Source organism: Nannospalax galili, unplaced genomic scaffold (assembly GCF_000622305.1).
Source record: "Nannospalax galili isolate Female #2095 unplaced genomic scaffold, S.galili_v1.0 scaffold210, whole genome shotgun sequence".
Classification (NCBI taxonomy): domain Eukaryota; kingdom Metazoa; phylum Chordata; class Mammalia; order Rodentia; family Spalacidae; genus Nannospalax; species Nannospalax galili.
The window spans coordinates 2558901-2581754 of record NW_008329365.1 but is presented as its reverse complement, the minus strand read 5'-3'; the positions used below and the strand labels follow the sequence as shown (position 1 = coordinate 2581754).

The 22854-nt window shown below is 39.3% G+C and overlaps 1 protein-coding gene across 1 annotated transcript in view; it reads right to left on the bottom strand.

The window, feature by feature from the left end:
* The window catches only part of Lrp6 (LDL receptor related protein 6), a 171573-nt gene that overhangs the window by 48388 nt on the left and 100331 nt on the right, over positions 1-22854 (bottom strand). The window contains exons 8-10 of the mRNA XM_008837612.2: positions 3888-4104; positions 3152-3441; positions 1494-1720 (exon numbers count right to left, since the gene is read on the bottom strand). Coding sequence (XP_008835834.1) covers positions 1494-1720; positions 3152-3441; positions 3888-4104 — 734 coding nt within the window. The remainder of the gene's footprint in view (positions 1-1493; positions 1721-3151; positions 3442-3887; positions 4105-22854) is intronic.

Below are 22854 nucleotides of genomic sequence, written 5' to 3'. Positions count from 1 at the left end.
ATCCCTCTCATGTTTCTAAGCCAGTTAAATGGCATAGCTAGAACTAGAACCTAATCCTTAGTCAAATGCCATTCCAGATAAACTATAAGGTGCTAGTTTTCTCTAGATTAGCCCCAGGAAATCACTCTACATTACCAGCTCTCATGAAATATAAAAGGACATTCACTCAACATTCTGTCAACTGACGGTTCACTTGGTAGCGATGTATAAATATGTTTTCTGAAAATTAAAGCTGTCCTAGGCTTTGTTTGCATTTGCTCTTGTCAGTTGAGAGCCATGTACACACCATTAAGGGCCAAAGAGAAACAACTGTGAGAGAAATTTTAAACTTGCCAGCAGCAACCTATACCAGACTTCCTAGCTCCAGCTACTAAATTTATCTGACCAGCAACTAATGCTTAGAGCAAAGATAACCATGATCCCACCATAATGTCTGTACAGAGAAGCTGTTCTTCACATAGCCTCCTAACCAGATGAACAAGATCATTGTGAATTTAGTGTGAGAATTTCCTAGCAACTCTTTTTAATTTTCAGATGTCTTAGCTGCTATGTGAAACATGCTGATTCTTGTAATAAGGACCACCTAACCCTGAAAACATCATTCTGTAAATAAGCAGGTTAGTCTATTGCATAATACCACACTCTTCCAAGTTTATAATGATTGTACTAACTGCCCACTTTAAATGAATGGATACCACAAAATGGAGTGTTTTTGTGGAAGGCCTTGGGTTTGATCACCAGCACCATACATACATATATGCATACACATACACATAAAATGAACTGTCCTTTTCGAAATACACAGTAGTATAACACTTCCCTATGGGGGACACAGTCTAAGACACCCCCGTATGTCTGAAACTATGATAGCAACAAACCCTGTATCAATTTTTTTTTCCCCTATATTCACCTATGATAAAGTTTAATTTAAATTTGGCCCAATGAAAAATTAACAAATAATAAAATAGGAAAAAGTATATAGCATAATAAAAGTTAATGATATGACAGAATTAACTTTTAGCTAACAACATTAACCAGTGAAATCTTAATTAATGATTTTGTTTTCATTTTTGAGATGGGGTCTCACTCTGCAGCCCAAGTTGGCTTGGAAATCATTATGTAGCTGAGGCTGGCGTTGAACGTTCAGCAAAATTCCTGTCTGCATGAGACATGAGCCACTATGCTCAGCAGTGATTGGTGGTTTTTTTTTTTTTGGTCTTTTTGAGTCAGGGTCTCCTTGTAGCCCCAGCTTTCCTGGAACTCACTATGTAGACCAGGCTGGCCTCAAACTCACAATGATCCACTTGCCTCTGCCTCCCAGGTGCTGGAATTAAAGGCGTGCGCCACCCCACCTGGCAATGTAGCTTTCCTAGCCTTTATTTGTCATATTACTAATTCCATTATTTAAGACATCAAGATATAATCCAAAACCGGGCCATGGTCCTCAAAATGTAGAATGCAGTTGTAAAGAATGCATACAAAAAGCTACTTACCCTTCAGCAGGGTCCAATGCGAGAGCTCGGGGACTGTCAAGGTCTTTCCATACCAAAACCTGCCGGTGCTGTCCATCCAACTTTGACACCTCAATGCGATTTGTTCCTGTGTCTGCCCAGTACAAGTTCTTCCCAAGCCAATCCACTGCCATGCCTTCTGGATAATCTAAGCCAAACTCGACTACATGTTCCAGTGCACTTCCATTCATAAAGGCTCTGCTGATAGTCTGTAAAAATAAAATGTGCAACTAAGTCACATGGCTTAAGTATAAAACATTATCAAAAAAGTCTGGATTTTGTTGGTGGTACAAATATGCAGAAATGTTAAGCACAGAATTTCCTAATAAAATTCACATGACTTATAAGTACACAAAAATGTGACAATCTCTAATAAATGCAACAGCATTGTTGCCACTTCAAGGGAAATTTGTGAAATGGTGAATAATCAAATTATTTTCTTACTAAGGCAGTAGAATGAGATGCTTTTTTTTTTTTTTGAGGTGTGGACGGTGGGGACAGTGTATACATGGGAGTGTGCACATATGCAGAGGACAGAGGAGAACACTAGGTATCTCCCTCTATCATTCCCTACCTTATTCCTTTTAGGTCTCATTGAATCAGAAGCTCAGTTTCAGCTAGGTTGGCCAGCCAGCCAGCTCTTGAGATCTGCCCGTCTCTGTCTCCCAACACTGGGGTTACAGGCATGTGGAGCCACACCCAGGTTTTTACATGGGTGCTGGAGATTTGAACTCGGGCCTTTATGCGTACAGAGCAATGCTCTTACCCATAATAGGTTGGTCTTTTTTTTTTTAGACAGGGTCTTCCTGTAGCCCCAACTGGCCTGGAACTCCCTATGTAGACCAGGCTGGTCTCGATCTCACAGAGATTTACCTGCCTCTGCCTCCTGAGTGCTGGAATGAAAGCATGTATGTGCCACCACACCTGGGTCCCAGAGTGAGTTTTCTTTTAAAAAATATAGGTAATCAGCCGGGCGTGGTGGTGCATGCCTTTAAGCCCAGCACTCGGGAGGCAGAGGCAGGCAGATCTCTGTGAGTTCAAGGCCAGCCTGGTCTATATAGTGAGTTCCAGAACAGCTGGGGCTACAGGGAGACCCTGTCTCAAAAAGACCAAAAAAAAAAAAAAACCAAAACCCCCCAACAACAATAACAACAAAAAACCATTTTCTATTATCACCACTATAACTATGAACTCCATAAACTTTTAAAAAACCATAATAAACTAACAGATGCTATTTCTTGTCAAGTTATGTCCCAGGTAATTCATATCCATCAATTTTCTTTAATACAAAAGCCCCATAAGACAGTAGTCCACTCAGCAAAGGGCAAGATTTATTTATTTTCTTCTTTGATTTTACTGAACATTATTAGAATCCAATTGTCTGTTCTTTGCAAATTAGAAGTTTACAAAAGTCAGCTGAATCAGGGCCACAATCTGAAAGAAAGACTACTCTCCAGGTTTTCTGCTCAATATCCTCTTGTTATCTCATTCTGTTTCTCAATATTAATTCCAGGAAAAAGAAGACAAAAGGATGCTCTAATTCAGTTGACATGTTCCACTACAGTAAGCCTCAATGTGGGAAACATAATTCAAGCTCTCCTTTGCCATCCCCATTATAACAGCCCAATTTCTTTGCTAACCTTGAGTGATATATCAGTCCAGTAAATCCGATTGTCTGTGACATCAAAATCCAAAGCAGAAGCTTCTTTGACACCAGTGAGAGGAATGGCCACATTATTATTGTTTGTTTCCAGAGATATCCGTCTGATATCTGCTCTCCGGGAAAAGAGAAGAAAAGCCTCCGGGACAATGCAGGTCTTCATGTCACTGATGAGTTCAAAGCCAATGGGACAGGCACAGCGAAGACCCTGAGGTCTATAGAGGCAAAGATGGCTACACCCCCCATTTTCCTCAGCACAAGGGTTAGAACCTAAAAGGAAATTTTGTGATAAAGGGCATATAAAAACACAGTGACACATTCAACACATCTTCACTTTTCAAGACATAATTGGTTCATGAAGACCTATGATGATGTTGCCCTTGATCTACTTTCAATTCTATTCTCACAAATAAGCAATATCAGGATTAACCAGGAGTAAATGTATGGCAAAATGCTTTACACCCACAGTAGCTTTAAAATAAGGGCATTGTTCACACAATAGGTCTGAGTTCTTCTGAAGAAGGTGAGTGCCTATTATGGGTATATATTTAGCAAGTCAACTGTGAAGTCAGAATACTAGGCCAACACAGACATTAAAGCTGATTTTACATTGTTTCAAACATCAATAATTTACCCCTATGTTTTAGAAGATGCTGTCTTACTCCATCTTTTCTAGTTCCCAGTTTTCCTTTCTAAGAGCGTCTAGAATAACTTACCAATGACTCGATGAACATTTGTGGCCTTGAGCCCCATGAGGTCAGGCAGCTGGTCTATGATGATCTCCCTCTCTGCACTTCGCTTGTGCACCCTTTCGATACTACGCCTCTGCCAATCAGTCCAGTAAACATAGTCACCCAACAAGGTAAACCCAAATATGTGAGGAATTTTGTCTTCCACCAGTACTCGTCTCCCAGTGCCATCAGTATTCATAACCTTCAAGTTCAAGTAGGAAGAGAAGGGAGAGGATTAAGTTGGTCCTTATCCTTAAAATGGAAACTCCAGCAGCCCACTGCATCAAAATCTAAGCCTTCATAGTTACTGCTGGTGTAATGCCTTCACAATTACATGATTTAAAGAGAATTATTTCAAATATTCATCATAAGTTCCTACTTGATCTCTTTTTCTCTAATATCTTTCTATTCTTCCTTTTAAAAATTCTGGTAACTTCAGATTTAGTATGCAACTCTTCCATTAAATGACAAATATTATCATTACCTTAAGTTTGCATATTTTTTTCAAATTATAGTTCACGAATACACTGTTATGTATTTTGTTTTAGAACATTTTATTTCATCCTGAGGAGCCTACCCTTTTTTGCTCTAAGGAAACTAAGAGTCATAGGACTTCACACAGCTTATAAACTGAGTTGAAGTTTTTATTATTTAAACAACTACCACCAAAAATGTAATAGATAAGGTAGCTCAGTTAATCACTCTTTTGAGGTCCTTATCATAATAGCACTATATCTGTAGTCTATGGTACCCTGTGTGCCAACACATTTTAAGAAACAAGGATGTGACTAATCTTCCCAGTTCCCAAGAGCAATACTATTAAATCCAGACACTCATTTGTATCAATACATACTAATCTTGTTTGAAAGATGGAGAAAGTCTCCTGATGTTTTAAGTCCCTAAGATTATTGTTACCATTCTAAATGGTCAGTATGCTAGGCAAATCAGTCTTCAGAAATTTTATTTTGGTATTAAACATATGAACATATACACAATACCCCTACATACCCCCAAAAGGCATCAGATATAATCTTATATGCAAATATTAACTTTTGAATCCATAAACTCAATAAAAAATATTTCAAGAAAGGGACTGAGGATATGGTTCAGTTGGTAGAGTTCTTGTCTACCATGTAGGAAAACCTGAGCTCAATCCCTAGGTATTGCATAAAATGAGGCATGATGGTACAGGCCTTTAAGCCCAGCACTTGGGAGGTAGATGCAGGAGGATAAGACATTCAAGGTCATCCTAAGGTTACACAAGTTTGAGGCCAGCCAGAGTATGATACAGTATGATACAAGAAATTCTGACTTTTAAAAATAAACAAAGAAAAAAAGGAGGGAGGGGGAGGAGGGGGAGGAGGAGGAGGAGGAGGGAGGGGGGGGTGTTCCAAGCAGGTCAATACTGTGACTGTCTAGATGGGCAACCAGACATTATATTATCTTTTATCTTTCCTCTCTAAAATTTCAAGTACCTTTGCAGAATTTCTATCAAAGAAGCCTAGCACTGGACATTAATCAAACAAAAGTGTGCTACAGCCTTGTAATACTACAAACTTCAGTAAATGTTTTATTTATATCCGAGGAAAGAGATTATGTTAGTTGAATGTTTATCTCTTTATCAGATATGATGATACTATTAAACCAACAGCATATAAACAGAATGTTTTCCAAAGGTCAAAAATACAGTGAAACAAAAACTAAATACTATTCCACGTCCTTCATGAAATACTTTTCAAAGTTACTAGCACCTAATTTGAAGCAAGAGCTTAGATTTTTCTCATACATTTTCTTGCAATTGACCCTTCCAGGATAAATTTTAATATATAAATCATATTCTAAAGGTATTTTGATTTTATTACGTGTTTGTATGTAACATGTGGAGGCCAGAAGAAGGAATCAGATCCCCAGGAGATGGAGTTACAGGTGGTTGTGAGCTGCTGGATATGGGTGTTAGGAAACCAACTCTTGTCATCTCCAAGAGTAACAAGAGCTCTTAACCCCTGAGCCATCTCTCCAGTCCCTATTTTAGATGAAATAACAAAATAGTATTTAAAGGTAAAAGGACAAGCAGTGAAAAGAAGCCAGTTATTTCTTTCTGTAGCTAACCTGGATATGAACTCTAGTGGGACCTCTAATTCCTTCTCGAGTTACTATCCCAGAACCTACCAAAGAATTCAATAAATGTTATACGGTTTTTAATTGGGGACAAGATGAAATGAATACTTCTATCACAAATAAACCAAAGCAAGAGAAACTATCCTCCATTTGTATATCTAGCTTTTAAAAAGTTCATGTTCTCTTTTGGCCTTAATGCTTAAAGTGTTTACTTTAAAAAAATCTTGGCTTTTCCTACTATAGCATTTGAGTGTTATTCACCTATCTAAAACACACACACACACACACACACACACACACACACACAACCTACTTGAGAGAATTAGAGGGCATGAAGAAGTCACATGTAGAAACAATATAAAAACTGTTATTAATTGAGAAACATTTAATTACTGCAATGGCTATCATCTCTATAAAAAAAATGTTTCTCTCCCCTCCACAGATCTTACATACAGTTTTTACCAAGGCTCTTAGAAGCACAGTCTGTCACATACAAAGGTTCTGAATTCATGTTTTGTTTCATTTAGTTTTCTTTTTCTGAAACAGGGTCTCACAATATGGCCCAGGCCAGCCCCAAACTCAAGATTCTTCTGTTTCTCACCTCCCCAGTGTTGGGATTACAGGAGTGTCATCACACCCATCTTAAATTCACCTTTAATTCACCTTTTAAAGTATCAGTGACCACAATACTACAAGTGGGATTATGACACTCAGTAGAAATCAGCTGATAGGATTCCAAAGAAATCTTCCTAAGAATGGAAAGGTGAGCTTATTTACATAATGTTCTTACCCTCAGATCCTACAGTTTTACCACTTGAACCACAAAAGCTGTTCTCACCCAAATTTTAAATCCAGAGAGACAATGGCACACAATGGACTAAGAGAATGGACAGAGCGTTGATACCGCTCTAAAAGCAGAGATACTCAAATGCCTGGCTGTGTTCTCTTACTGCCCGCATTTTGGGTGAAAAAAAATCTTTTGTTTACTAGATATCCAAAGTGGAAAAGTATTTTAGGCAGAGGGCACTACGCTCTAGCACTGAGCTGGATTCCCAATTCTTCAACACCCTTACCAGCTTCCTCACAATCCTTCCCAGGAGCTTCAATTTCTCCCTCTCCACAAGGCTCCTTCTCTCTGCCTTTTAACATAACATTTTACAAAGCATATGTGCTGGATAGCTTTAGTGTCAACTTGACACACCTGGACTGAGGGAGCCTCAATTGGGGAATTGCCCTCATTGGACTGGCCTGTGGCCATGTCTGAAGGGCATCTTCCTGATGAATGATGTGGGAGGGCCCAGCCCACTGTGGGTGGTGCCACCCCTGGACAGGTGGTCCTGTGTTGCATAAGAAAGCAGGCTGAACAAGCCAGTAAGCAGTGTTCCTCCACGGCCTGTGCTCCAGCTCTTGCCTCCAGGTTCCTGCCCTGAGTTCCTACCTTGGGCTCCCTGATGAACTATGACCTGGGGGATGTAAGCTAAATAAACCCTTTCCTCCCCAAGTTGGTATTGGTCAGAGTATTTTGTCACAGCAATGAAGAACAAACTAGGACAGCATATATACAGACTGAACGATTCTGTACTTCCACTGTTAATTAGCCCTTATTTCACTGCCATATTATTTGAATGTGATTTGTGATAACTGCTTCACCTCTTACCACTAATCCCTTTAACTAGCTCTGAACTGGCTTCCAAGTATATGACTCAGATGAAAAATTGACTAAAATGGCCAACGGCTCTTTTCTTGCTCTCCTCAGCTCCTATGCACTTTGTCTTTTTAAACATTCAATTGGAGGGGGGGGTGTGACACACATTCTCTGCGTGGCCCCAGCTGACCTGGAACTGGCTATGTAGACCAGGTGGACCTCAATCCCAGAGTTCTGCCTGCCTCTGACTTTCAAACACTGGAATTAAAGGCATTTGCCACCACACCTGGCTGACATTCAATATTCTTAAATCACTCACTGAAACTCCACAAGGCTTCCTTGGTACAGTATGACTCTATTTCTTTTTTATATGAAGCTGATTTTGATCTCTTCATTTATGTCACTGGTTCCCCTTTACTTTTGAAACAGGGTTTCCTTGAAGCCCCAGCTGGCCTGAACTCACTATGTAGACCAGGCTGGCCTTGAACTCAGAGAGATCTGCCTGCCTCTGCCTCCCAAGTGCTGGGACTACAGGCATGCGTCACCCCCTGCCTCCCCCCCCACCCGCTCCCCTTTACTTTTTAAAACCTTGGCTGTGTATTTTGTGTATTTTTCCACATTACTAGATTTCAAAGATCCTACAAAGTCCCTCAGCTTCTGCTGTTACTTAATGTACAAAAATTACAAATCTGGGGGCTGAGGAGATGGCTCAGCAGTTAAGAACACTGGCTGCTCTTGCAAAGGACCCAGGTTCAGTTCCCAGCATCCACATGGCAGCTAACAACCTTCTGAAGCTCCAGTTCCAGGGGAATCCGATGCCCTCTTACCTCTATGGGCATTGCATGACAAGGGTACAGTTATATACATGCAGGAAACACACTCATAAAGTCATAAATAATAAATCAAGTATTTTTTAAAATGACGAATCTGGCCGGTTGCGGTGTCCCATACCTTCAGTCCCAGCACTCGGGAGGCAGAGGCAGGCAGATCTCTGTGAGTTCAAAGCCAGCCTGGTGAACATAATGAGTTCCAGGTCAGCTGGGGCTACATACAGGGAGACCCTGTCTCAAAAAGACCAAAAAATAAAAAATAAAATTACAAATCTGTTAACTTCTAGGGCTGGGGAGATGGTTCAGTTGGTAAAATGTTTACTGCACAAGCATAAGAAACCTGAGTTAGGATCCCCAGCACCCACATAAACAGCCACGTGTGGCAGAATCTCATCTGTGATCACAGTGCTGGGGAGGCAAAAACAGGTAGATCCCTGGAGCTCATGGGCTAGCCGACCTAACCTAATCAGTAAGTTCCAGGTTCAGTGAGAGACCCTGTCTCAAAAGCTACACAGTAGAAAGTGACTGAGGAAGACATCTCTGATGTCCAACCTCTGGCTTCCACATGCACATACACACATATTGCATGTACACTGACATGCACACAAATATACCATATGCACACAAACTGCGATTTTCTTAAAAGTCTGACTAGAGTGTTTGTTTACTTGTTTGCTAGCAGGCTCTTGGAACCCTCCATCCTCAGCTTCCAGAATGCTGGGATTATAGAAACATGGTCCCATATCTGGCTTTCTGGTCAGTTTCTATTGCAGTATTGCTACCTGCCCTCCAGAAAAAATACAGTGCTACCTCATCTAAAAGTCATGTACTTGGCAATGAACTATGTTCTCTGTTAGAGACATTTGTCATCCTATTGGAGGGTACCAAACACAGTGCTAAATATTCTCTATCATAAAACTTTCTTACAAACTTATATTAAAACAAATCTGATTTAACTTTATTCCTAGTTTTAATACTATCTCAAATCAATTATCTTGCATTATCCTACATTTAATAAATCACACTAATTTGACGATCACTATGTTCAAGTTAGCCATCCTATTAAAATGTATTTGCTGATTTAAAAGTACAAATGAGATGCCTCATATTGGTTGTAGAATTTACTTCTACTTCAAAAACATTAAAGGATCTAGCAATTCTTTTCTTTCAGTTCTATCACCCCATAACATTTTTGCTTGTTCATTCTGATAAATTAACAGCTGAAATAAAAGATGGATGAGGGCTGAGCTGACAGTTCAGTTGGTAAAGTGCTTGTTGAGCAAGCATGAGGACCTGACTTTGATCCCCAGAAAACAGCCAGACGTGTAGCATGTGCTTGGAATCCTAGAACCAGGGAGCTGGGGACAAGAGATTCCTAGAGCTTTCTGGTCAGCCAGCTCAGCCTACTTAGTAAGTTCTAGGCCAGTGAGAGACCCTGCCTCCAAAATAAGGTGGACAGTACCTGAAGAACCACAGCTGAGGTTGACCTCTGGCCTCCACATGCACCCAGAACACTTGCATACACCCATCTCTGCCTAAATCAAACATCTACAAACATACTGAATAGACCCAAATCACCATCAAAGACAAGGGGGATGCTCGATAATTAGAACAAGGCTTCTTCCCCCTAAGGAAGAACAACAATCAAGTCAGGAAGGCAAACTGTATTTATATTAAAACCACAAGCATACACCCTCCTTCCAGGACTATAGGTTATAAGGAAACAGTAACAGCAAACAGTAGTTGAAATTCATCTTGAAGAATTATAAGTTTGAAGAGGTAAGGGTTTTCCATAATAAAAGGATTCTAACACAAATGCTCTGACTGGGGCAGAAAGAACACAGAGGAGCTCAAGAAGCAGCATCAGGTCTCCCTGCACCATGTATTAAGTTCTAGGATAAGGGCAACTATAGCAATCAACGTTTCTGAAACCTTGTCTACAAGAATGACAACAAAGCTGTATTTCAGGACCACTTATTTATCATGTGTCTATACTGTGCTGAAGATATCTCATTTTAGATGAAGAATTATGGACGTCAAAATATTTTCCATTTCTGTGACACTCATAAAAGATATTAAGGAATCTTTTATCTGAATGTCTTGGGACTGGCTATGATTATTTCATACTTTACAAATTTTGATATTTAGAAAAGTTAACATATTTTTCTCTACAAAAGAAAAACAAGAAACATAATATTCCAACAAAGTGAAACGAAGATCAGAAATGGCCCGACACTGCTTCTGTCTGGTTTTCTACTAGCTGGATTAACAGCTTTAAGGATTTCAGAACTGCAGGTACAAGTCTGTTCAGAAATGCTTTGCTCATCTTCACTCTGGTTCCTTTACAAAACACAGGTAAGATCCATGCTTGACATGTTTTAAGTACAAGCAAGGGTGTCAGGCTGAAGAAAAGCCAGCAAAGCAGTGTTTTAAAGGGGGAAGGGCTTTTAGCAACATCTGGTAAAATAGTTAACAATAAAGTCTTAAGAAGGCCTTTAGAAAGACAGGGGCCAGAAATTAAATTTAGTTCCTGAAACTAAATCAGCAACTTCTAGCTATTCCTCACTCTCTACTTAAAAAAACCTCATCATACAGGGCATGACAGGGCATGCCTTTAATCCCAGCACTTGAGAGGCAGAAGCAGAGGCAGGTGGTGGATCTCTGTGAGATCAAGGTCAGCCTGGTCTAGGTAGAGAGTTCCAGGCCAGCTGGGGCTACATAGGGAGACCCTGTTTTAGGGGAAAAGAAAAAAAAAGATTAAGTGGTTCCCTACACAAGACCATGCCAACAATACCAAAGTAACATTCCAGCAGGCAGCACTAACTAGACTCAATGGGATTAAACAAACACAAACACAAACAAAAAAGGACAGGGGATGGGAGACAGGGACAGACATAACATGGGGATGTCCAGGAGGGATGGGAGCAAACAGTTGGGAGGAAGATATGATCAAGATACGTTATATATGTATAAAACTGTCAGAGAATAAATGTTCTTTTAATTTAAAAAAAAAAAGTGTAAAAGGCTTGGGAGGGGGCAGGAATGAACCACACACAAAGCAAGACAAATAACAGGTCATATTTCAAGCTAACTGTATGATGTATTAAATTATTTTTTAAAATAATCACATTTTTACCTTTAATTCCTTCATCTGTTCCCATCAATTGTAATTTCTGTAACAGAATTGGGTCTAAAACAGTGTTGTCCATGAGAAACAGAACACAATCCACAAATGTGAACCAAAGATTAATTTTTTATTTTATTTAGTTTTTTGAGACCTCTCATTATGTAGCCCACCTCTTGAACTGACAACCTTCCTGCCTCAGAATGCTAGGGTTATAGGTGTGTGTCATCATGCTTATCTTTCAACTTCAATTTTTCTAGTAACCACAATCTACAAAGTAAGAATGAGTGGATAACACTGTGTATTTTATCTAACATATCTAATGTTTTATCTGTGTTTTAAGTTTATTAATTAGGTCTTAGGATTTTTTTTTTTCCTTCTAAGTCTTTTACACTTAACACACAGCTCAATTCAGACTAATTATATTTTAAGTGATCAATTCTCATCATCTGGCTAGTGGCTACATGCTGGACCACGCAGGATTCAAACTGCAATGATATGAATGTATAGTCTACAATGAATTTATTTTGTTCTTTTTAAAATTTATAGCTGTGTTCCATTCCGCACCCACCTCAATACCTATTACCTTCAGCCTGCCCCACAGTCACTGTGCTCAGGAAAACCACAAATATCCTCCATCTGGCCTTTCCTCCCTCCTGGCTACTGCTCTCAATTTTAATACAGGCTAATATGACATGGGGGGATGTGACCAAAAAAATACACTTTAAAATCTTCTTCTTAGATTACGAACTTGACATTTCAAAATACTACCTAATATTTTAAGAGTAACAACAAAGACCTAATTTCCGCATTTCTCCTAGGTTATCTAAAAAAGATTTTATAGCACAGTAATATTAGGAAGAGAATCTGTGGATCTCCATCACCCTTCTCTTGAGCCAGTGCATTCTGGATGAGCCAGGCACTGACAGTGTTGAAGCTGGGTGGTTCATCATTATCTTTACTCTTTCTCTACTCTGAAATTTTCTGTAATTAAAAAATGAAGTGGGGAAAGATAACGAGCAAGTCCAAGAGTACCTGAAGAGCAATAATGATAACTGCTGTGAGGAATAAATGCTCTTATCATTTTTGTTAATATCATGTAGAAAGCAATTATAATGAGGATCCTGTGAGAAGATTAAAGGATCAACAGCTTAAGCAGAGTCTGATTGTAAGATTTTTGCATCTAAAGAATAAGCTATTTCCCTTCTGCAAGAAGAATAAGCTATTTCCTTTCTGCAAGGTCCAATGGTGAGTGAAACCCATTTCCTTCCTCCACTGTGGCAGAGCTGACCTTCCTGTAGAAGCTGGTACTCCACACTGAACCCTGCTATCTTACCAGCACTCTTTTTGGGTGCAGAGAAGCAATACACAAGCTGCTCTGTCTCAAGGTAAATCACCATCACATTCCTCATGTCCAACTATTAACAATTTTGAGATTACTAGATTTATAAATATGGTTTTAAGTTCTTTACGTTTAAAATAAAGCAAATCATGGTAAAAGTACGTTTGTACATTCGGCATCCAGAGCAAATTAAAAAAATAAAAGGTGATTCCAAAAGATAACCCTTATACTTTAAAAGTTAAGCCGTCGCTAATTATACCTGGCAACTCTTGAGAGTACTTTACCATATTACCTCAGAGTAGTTTAATTAGCTAGACTGAAATTAGGCTTCTGTCATTTCTAAAATCTAACTCCAAATCTGCACTAAAGTCTAAGCAGTTTCGGCTGCTACTACCACACTGAGGCATGGGTTTCACATTCGGAGGCGTTCTTGAATACTGTTAACCAGACTCAGAATTGAGGCTACAACAGGAAATAGATGTGAGCTAGTTGTAACATAATGTGCACAAAGACCAGGTAATGGCAAACTTTCTATAGGCATCACATCCAAGCTTTCAGCAGTTTCATCAGCTCATTTAAATGTCAAGACAGGATTGCCCATGAAATCTTGGAATGCTGCCTGTCTACTGCCAAAACTGTGGCTATGCAACTTCACTTGACTAGACATGTTCAAGGAATATATGACAGGAGGACCCTGCTAGACTGGGAATGCTACAAAAATCAAGGTACACTCAAATTATGTTCCAAATGAACGATTCTGTTTATACTATCCAGTCAATATCCAAAACAAAGCAGTTCATTAAAAGCTTATGCATAAGAAAACTATGATTAGGATTTAGAGAAGTATATTTTACCTTTGATACAGCTTCACAGAATACAAAATGTAATGCATTTTTTAATATAATGCCATTTTAGCTGGGTGTGGTGGTACAAGCTTTTAATCTCAGCACTCAGGATGCAGAGGCAAGGAGATCTTCGTAAGATCAAGGCCAGCCTGGCCTATATAGTGAGCTCCAGGCCAGCTGGAGCTACAGAGAAACCCTATCTCAAAAAGACAAATAAATAATAAATAAATAAATAAATAAATGCATTAAAAAAAAAAAACACTAAGAGGGGAAATGTGGGGAAGGGCACATAATACTCAGGAGGCTGAGACGGAGGATCATTAAAGATCAAGAGTCCAAGACCAGCCCAAACCACATAACGAGACCACATTAGAGGGAAGGGGAGGGGAAGGGAGGGGAGGGGAGGGGAGTTGAAGGGAGGGGAGTTGAGGGGAGGGGAAGGGGAGATAGCTCAGTGGTTAAGAGCACTGGCTGCTCTTGCAGAGGACCTGGGTTCAATTCTCAGCATCCACATGGAGGCTAACAACTGTCCATAACTCCAGTTCCAGGGGATCTGACACCTTCTTTGGGCCTCTGTGCGCACTGCACAACATGGGTGCACTTACACACATGCAGACAATACACTCATACACATAAACTGAAAATAATAAATAAAAAAATTTTTTTGGTCTTTTTGAGACAGAGTCTCCCTGTAGCCCCAGATGGCTTGGAGCTCACTATGTACACCAGGCTGGCCTTGATCTTAGGGAGATCTGCTTGCCTTTGCCTTTCGAGTGCTAGGATTAAATGTGTGTGCCACCACACTCAGCTACAATATATTTTCTTTAAAAAAAAAAAGAATAGAATGGAATGGAATGGACTATCCATGTACATAATATTTCAATCACACCAACCTTACTTAGATGAAAAGTAAAGAGAAATGCTTTGGACATGGCATTTCTTGGTATTCATCATAATGATATAAAGTTAAGCAATACCAAGCACCTGTTTAAGACAGCAGGAAGAGAAGTTACAGTGCTACACTCCAACTTTTAAACCTAGTTGGGGACATCCTGTTTTGAGTACATATACATAAATTTTAGCATGAAAAGAAAATAACAGTGACATAATTGTACTACATATTTTTTTATTATTTTATGTGCATGAATGTATTGCCTGCATGTGTGTAAGTGCTCTAGTGTCATGCAATGCCCTGGAGGTCAGAAGAGGGCATCAGATTTCCCCTGGAACTGGAGTTATGGACAGTTGTTAATCACCATGTGGATGCTGGGAATTGAACCCCGGTCCCCTACAAGAGCAGTCAGTGCTCTTAACCACTGAGCCAACTCTCCAGCCCTAACACTATTGTAAATAATCATGCATAGAAATAGACATTTCCAATTACTAGGTTCTTTTTCAGATAATCAGAACTAAAAATTATTGCAACCCAATCTTTTCTAACCCTGAACTGCTCAAAGAGACAATTAAGAACTGATTTCCAGATAAAGGCATCATTATGATGAAGAACAACAACATGGTCAATTACACTCAAAAATCTGTGAAACATTCCTGAGAGTCCTAGTGTCTCAAAGCCACAAATAAATCACCGAGAGAAACACTAAATGTGTTAACATGGAAAATTATCCTACTTTCCTCTTCAAGCATAGCTAAAATAAATTCTTTTTGCAATTTAAGTAGAAAAAATATCAATTATAACAATAGGACTAAAAGGCAAATTGCTTCAGTACCAGTGAACACATCTTATACCCAGATTCTGGATTTTAAGTGTTCTTCATTAAAAAGCACTAAGGCTCTTTGGAAAAAGAACTGATTGTAGGATGGAGGCAAGGGAAATGGCAAGATAAAGCTGGAATATATTGCTATAAATATAAATGATACTTTTGTAGTGATAGAGGCTTCTCAAAAAATCAAAAATACAATTACATGCTCCAGCACTCCCACTTCTGGATATATAACCAAAAGAAATGAAAATGGGGCTGGAGAGTTGGTTCAGCAATGAAGAACGCTAACTACTCTTGCAGAGGGCCTAGGTTCGGATCCTAGCAGTCACACTAGGCAGCTTACAACCTCCTGTAACTACAGTTTCAGGGGATCTGCTGCTCTCTAACCTCCTTGAGCACCTGCATACATGTAATGTATATAAACTCATGCAGGCACACATATACATATAATAAATAAATCTCTAAAAATACAAAAACATGATCTCAAGGACGTACTTACTTTGTTGTAGCAGTTTACAACAGCCAAGAGGTAGAAGCAAGCATAATGTTATCAATAGTACGAATGAACTAACCAAATGTGGCACACATGTACACACGATGCAGTACTATTCAGCTTTAGATAAAAATGCAAGGAAATGCTCAGATGATGAAAACAATCACCTGACTACGTGACACTCACTACTTTAGTAACAGTCACAGGTTTGAGAAGGGACAGAAAAAGAAGCTACTGTTCAATGGTTGATAAAACAATTATCACTGTACTTACACTTTAAAATGTTTGTATTACATGTTTTTATAGCTAAAAAAGAAAAAGTTCAGGCAAGGAAAAAGGGCACAAAGGCCAACTGGAATCTGGGAATATTCATGGAACAGTGGAACAGTTGTAAGAAAATTAACCAGCACCCACAGTGAACACATATGAAGAGCTGATTCAATTAGTAGGGGAGAGAAGCCAGCATTTCTTCTAAAAGAATTCCAATATAAAAAGAAATTACAGGGGCTGGAGAGATGGCTCAGTAGTTAAGAGCACTAGCTGTTCTTGTAGAAGACACAGGTTCAGCTCCCAGCACCCACACAGCAGCTAGCAAGCATCTGTAACTCTGGCTCAGATGATGTGATGCCTTCTTCGGGCCTCCACAGGCACGCATAAGTACACTTACATGCAAGCAAATGCAAATAATACAAAAAATGGTATCAGCACTAACTTCCTGATGTTGATAATTGCACTATGATTATTCATAGTGAATGAACCTACTGAAAGACAGTCTTACTGAAAATTTTTTGTATTCCTGAAATTATTTCAAAGTGAATAGTCTAAACATTAGGCAGAAGAGCATAACATAAAAAGTACTGTATTAGGGATTAGAAAACTTGAATTCTATTTTTTTCCTTGCGAACAGAAAGCTACTTGACCTTTAATAAATAAAAGAAGATAATTAAGCAAAACAACAACCAATATTGTCGAATTTTCAGAATGAGGAAACTGACAGAAAGAACAAGTGTGTGTGTGTGTGTGTGTGTGTGTGTGTGTTTCTGTGTAAGGGCACTATTTAGAAACAAGTAATGGCTAATTTTATGAGCTCTGAAAACAGCTTTCTTTTCTTCAAAGACAATAAAACTTTGAAAGCCCAGAAAGCATATTCACTTACCACCTACAAGCTAGTAAAATGTGTGAGGCACAGACGACTCATTTCCATACTCTAAGAATAACATACTAGCTAAGCACAGAAGCAGTTATTTTAAATCTTCATCTACTGTAAAAGCCAAGTCATCTGGGGCTAAAGAGATGGCTCAGTAGTTAAGAGTACTGGCTGCTCTTGCAGAGGACCCAGGTTCAGTTCCCAGCAGCCAAAAAGCAGCTCACAACCAGTTCCAGGGGATCTGATGCCTTCTTCTGGCCTCTGCAGGCACTGCATGACACGGGTGCAGTCACATACATGCAGTCAAGTCATCTGAGTCAGTCCAAAAAATATTTACCAGGTAAATTATAGGCTCGCATTATTTTCTGGTGGTTGTAGTGTGTTCCTGGCAATTGATGCCAGGGCCTCACACATTCTAGGCAAGCATTCTACCCTTAAGCTACATTCCCAGCCCTTCAGGCCTCCATTTTTGCATTCTTAACAGACTTAAAGTGTGTGTGTGGGGGGGGGAACGGGGAGTGAAGAATTCTTTTTTCATAATAGCAAACTTTTCAAAATAGAAACCAAATCTTTTAAAAACTATTATTTTTATTTTATGTGTATGAGTGTATTGCTTGTATGTAGATAGGTATAACGGTGTCATTCAATGCCCACGGACGTCAGAAGAGGATATCAGATCCCCTGGAAATGGACCGTTGTTACAGACGGTTGTTAGCCAACATGTGGGTGCTGGGAATTGAACTTAGGTCCTCTGCAAGAGCAGCTAGTACTCTTAACTGCTGAGCCATCTGTCACTCCAGCCCCTCTGGTCTGTTTTTAATGAGAGAATTGGTCCCCAGTTTAAAAAAGGAACATTTTAAAAGTTGTGAGGCTAGTTTGTGGTGGCTCATGGCTTCTGAATCCAATGAAAAACTATGGAGCCAGGAATGATGACACATGCCTGTAATCCCAGTACTCAGGAGGCGAAGGCATAGACAGAGACAGACAAATCTATGAATTTGGGGCTAGCCTGGTGTGTATAGTGAGTTGTAGGCCAGCTAGGGCTACAGAGTAAGAACCTGTCTTAAAAAGAAACCGACTAACTTATGGAAACAGCTGGAGATATAGTTCAGTTAGTAGGAAGTTGGTAACACACATGAAGCTTTGGGTTCAGTGTCCAGCACTGCATACAACCAGGCATGTTGAAGATGAGTATGTGAGTTTGATTCAGCAGATCTGGGGCACTATTTAGAAACAAGTAATGGCTAATTTTATGAGCTCTGAAAACAGCTTTCTTTTCTTCAAAGACAATAAAACTTTGAAAGCCCAGAAAGCATATTCACTTACCACCTACAAGCTAGTAAAATGTGTGAGGCACAGACGACTCATTTCCATACTCTAAGAATAACATACTAGCTAAGCACAGAAGCAGTTATTTTAAATCTTCATCTACTGTAAAAGCCAAGTCATCTGGGGCTAAAGAGATGGCTCAGTAGTTAAGAGTACTGGCTGCTCTTGCAGAGGACCCAGGTTCAGTTCCCAGCAGCCAAAAAGCAGCTCACAACCAGTTCCAGGGGATCTGATGCCTTCTTCTGGCCTCTGCAGGCACTGCATGACACGGGTGCAGTCACATACATGCAGTCAAGTCATCTGAGTCAGTCCAAAAAATATTTACCAGGTAAATTATAGGCTCGCATTATTTTCTGGTGGTTGTAGTGTGTTCCTGGCAATTGATGCCAGGGCCTCACACATTCTAGGCAAGCATTCTACCCTTAAGCTACATTCCCAGCCCTTCAGGCCTCCATTTTTGCATTCTTAACAGGTCTAAATTATTCTATTATAGACCACACTTAAAGTGTGTGTGTGGGGGGGGGAACGGGGAGTGAAGAATTCTTTTTTCATAATAGCAAACTTTTCAAAATAGAAACCAAATCTTTTAAAAACTATTATTTTTATTTTATGTGTATGAGTGTATTGCTTGTATGTAGATAGGTATAACGGTGTCATTCAATGCCCACGGACGTCAGAAGAGGATATCAGATCCCCTGGAAATGGACCGTTGTTACAGACGGTTGTTAGCCAACATGTGGGTGCTGGGAATTGAACTTGAGTCCTCTGCAAAAACAGCCAGTGCTCTTAACCACTAAGCCATCTCTCCAGCACCAAATACTATTTATTTTTTTATTTTACATGTATGAGATGTTTTACCTGCATTTATGTAAGTGTACCCATGTGTGCAATGCTCACAAAGGCCAGAAGAGGGCATCAGATTTCCAAGAATTGAGCTATGGACAATTGTTAGCTGCATTGTGGGTGCTGGGAATTGAACCCAGGTTCTCTGGAATGACAGCCAGTGCTCTTAACTGCTGAGCTATCTCTCCAACCCCTCAAAATGGGAGGAGCTGGAGGGAAGGGAGTGGGCAGGGATTTGATCAATATGCATGTATGAAATTCTCAACAATTTTAAGTTAAAAAGAAACTTAAAAACTGACATTTTAAATTGAAAGAAGCTAAAACTTACACAGCTATTAATGTTTAGCAAATGCCTCAAAAAGTTCCCAAACTGTGGCCTTAACTTAGACTCCTAATCTTTCCAATCCTTCTAAGTATCTATGACCCTTTAAAACTACAGTAGGCTCCCGCATCTAAAGTAGTCATCTTCAGACTGAAAAACAGTATTTTAGAAGGACTCTATTAGTTAAAAAAAATGATTTGGCAAGCACAGTGTTAAAGGTCTATTTAAAGCCACTGTGCCTGCCAGTAATGGAGCAGGCTGTACACAGGAGTCATGGAACTCTGTTTCAGGGCATGACATGACAGCTGCAGTCTTGAAGTCAGAGCAGCTATGATCACCCACAGGAGACCCTCAGAGGATTGGGCTCATTAACATCCCCTTACAAAAGAAGGGAGGCTCACAAGGCAGCCAATGAGGGGCTCATGAAGTCGACAAGGTACTCAAGAATATATAAGTGAATAACAATCATGGGGGAGGACAACACTTCTTCGATTGTCTGTAAGTTATCCCATACTCCTTTAGGTAACTCCTTATCAATGCTCTTCTAAGGGGCTCTAATTAAGTTCATTGGTTTACCATGCTAGACTTGGAAAGAATAATTTTCTTAGTCTGTCACTGGTCTCCTATCTGGAATGAACTGACAATGTTCATATCTCCCCATGAAAAGTCACACAATAGGACAGCATAAAACCTAAATGGATAGCTTAGCAGGATTCTTTCAGTAAAATTAAGTTACTGAAGAGCTGAATGCCCGACAAGCAAGTTTTCTTTATGCAATAGTGACTGATTGCACGCACACACACACACACACACACACACACACACACACACACACACAAAAAAAAAAAAAAAAATAATCCCATCTGCAATCTAAATTTCCTTTTAGTAATTCTCCCAAGGCAAAGTAGATTATCTTTCTTTCTTTCTTTTTTTTTTTTTTTTGATCTTTTTGAGACAGGGTTTCCCTGTAGCCCCAGCTGTCCTGGAACTATGTAGACCAAGCTGGCCTAGAACTCACAAAGATCCGCCTGCCTCTGCCTCCCAAGTGCTCAGATTAAAGGCATGCGCCACCACGCCCTAAGAGATATAGTTGATAAAATAAACATCAGAAATGTTACAACTAAAAATAATCTTAAAAACATCTGGTTCAAGTGGTTTTACTAGCCAAAATACAAACATCAACAATTCTATGAATTATCTAAGGTCACCTACTTAAATATAAAAACTAAAATAAAAACCCAAGGAAAGGGCCCAATATTAAGTAATGTTTTAATAAAGATTTTGAGAACACTACTCCTTACAACTAGACACTGACAGAAATTGTTAAGAGGCTGACTCTGCCTTTTCAAGACAGTAAGATGTTAAAATCAGTACCCTTGTTCAGTTAAACAAAACTCCCCCTCACAAAAATTTTTTTTAGCGGCACTAGGTATCAAGTCCATGGCCTTGAATGTGCTAGGCAAACAACGTTATATACCACTGACTTATAGTCACAGACTTGGAATAAAGTATTTTTTAAAATAATAGAATTTAAACTAAAAATATCTTTGCGTGTACTAAGTGGTTTTGTATTAAACACAAGATGAAAAGGCAAAACAGCAGAACTTTAAAAAAAAAATGGTTTAAGAGCAAGTTCAAAACTTGGTTACTAAAGTACCAACATGAATCACACTGTCCTCAAATTTTATGGATGAAACTATCCAAACTCCTAATTGGAGTGAAGCATCTTGCACAGTGAGGCTGCAGGGTTTGTTGTGGAAGTTCAGGGGAGCGTGATTACACCTGTCATCAAACCTCTGTTAGAACACCCTGAGAACCAGACCACTTGCATGATGAAACAACAGCACACAAGTGGCTGATGGACTGCTCTGGCCTTTGTGGGCTATAACAAGTTAGGTAATGTTTCTAGCTTCCAACAGGAGTTTCCAAATTTATTGTCATGAGATGTTCCCAAAAGATACAAAATGACAGAGTAAAACAAAACCATTTAAGGAATCTAATGAGAGCTTTATCAATCATTCTGTGATCAGATGTCATGAAGATGTGGGGAAAATGCATTCACATACAGATAGCATAGTAAAATACTACAAATGGGTAAAGATTAGAGAATTTAAATTCACTATCTGAGTTCTCAAACAAAGTATAATTGATTTTAAGGTACACTGAATGTTATAAACTGGCAACGGTTCAAAAGGAAGTACTGCTGACACTGGCCATATATAATCAGAAGAGCTTTATCTTAACAAAAGATTGCTGTATTGTTAACATTTCTTAAGAATCTTAGAAACAAACAGTAAGGAAAAGCACCACAGACAGGTCCTTGTGTATTACTGACAGACTTTCACAATACTCAGGCTAAAAATGCCAGACAAAGAAATTCCTTTAAAAAGAAATCTGAACACTTGGGAAATAAATTTCCTTATTAGGGTATTGATAAAATAGAGGACGTTGTCATCAGAGGAAAATGTAGCCCAGCAATTTCAGAGTCAGAATATGAAACAGAACATTCACCAACTGCCAAGTTTTCAACACACATCATAGACAATAATACCTCTTTATTCAAAACTGCTTGGTTCTAATAATCTCTGTTTCTGTCTTCCCAACAAAACTGTGCCAGGTATAATTAGATCTGGACAAAACTGCCTATGGGTATTGTATTCTCAAAGTAAAAGAACTTACTAAGAGATTTGAAACAAATCTACTCACTGTTGAAGACAAGAACATCTTTTTACCTCTAACTACCAAGCGTTCCTAAGCTGTCAGAAGCTCAACAGTGGGCGAGGGCCAAATCAAAGCAGTGGAAGCAAACTCTGAGGAAAATTTAGTTACAATAGCATTATCATTTTGATAAAAGAATGATTCAAACATGATTTTTTTCAATCAGCTAAATGAGCATACAATGAGAAAAGCATCCTCAACAATACAAGGTAAGTGACGCACACCTGTAATCCCCTGGCACTAAGGAGACCAACGAAGGATAATCAGGAGTTTGAGGCAAGACTGAACAATGAAGAGATCCAGTCCCCAAAACAGAAAAATGAAGTTAACAGAACTTTCTTAATTTTCTATCATGCCAGGGAAAGCTTTAGAGTTTAAGCAATCAGTGGCACATTTTTGCTGTTGGTAAGCAGTACTGTGGGTCCTTAGTGCAGCCCATGCTTGAGGCAATGACACCTGACCAAGATGTGAATGT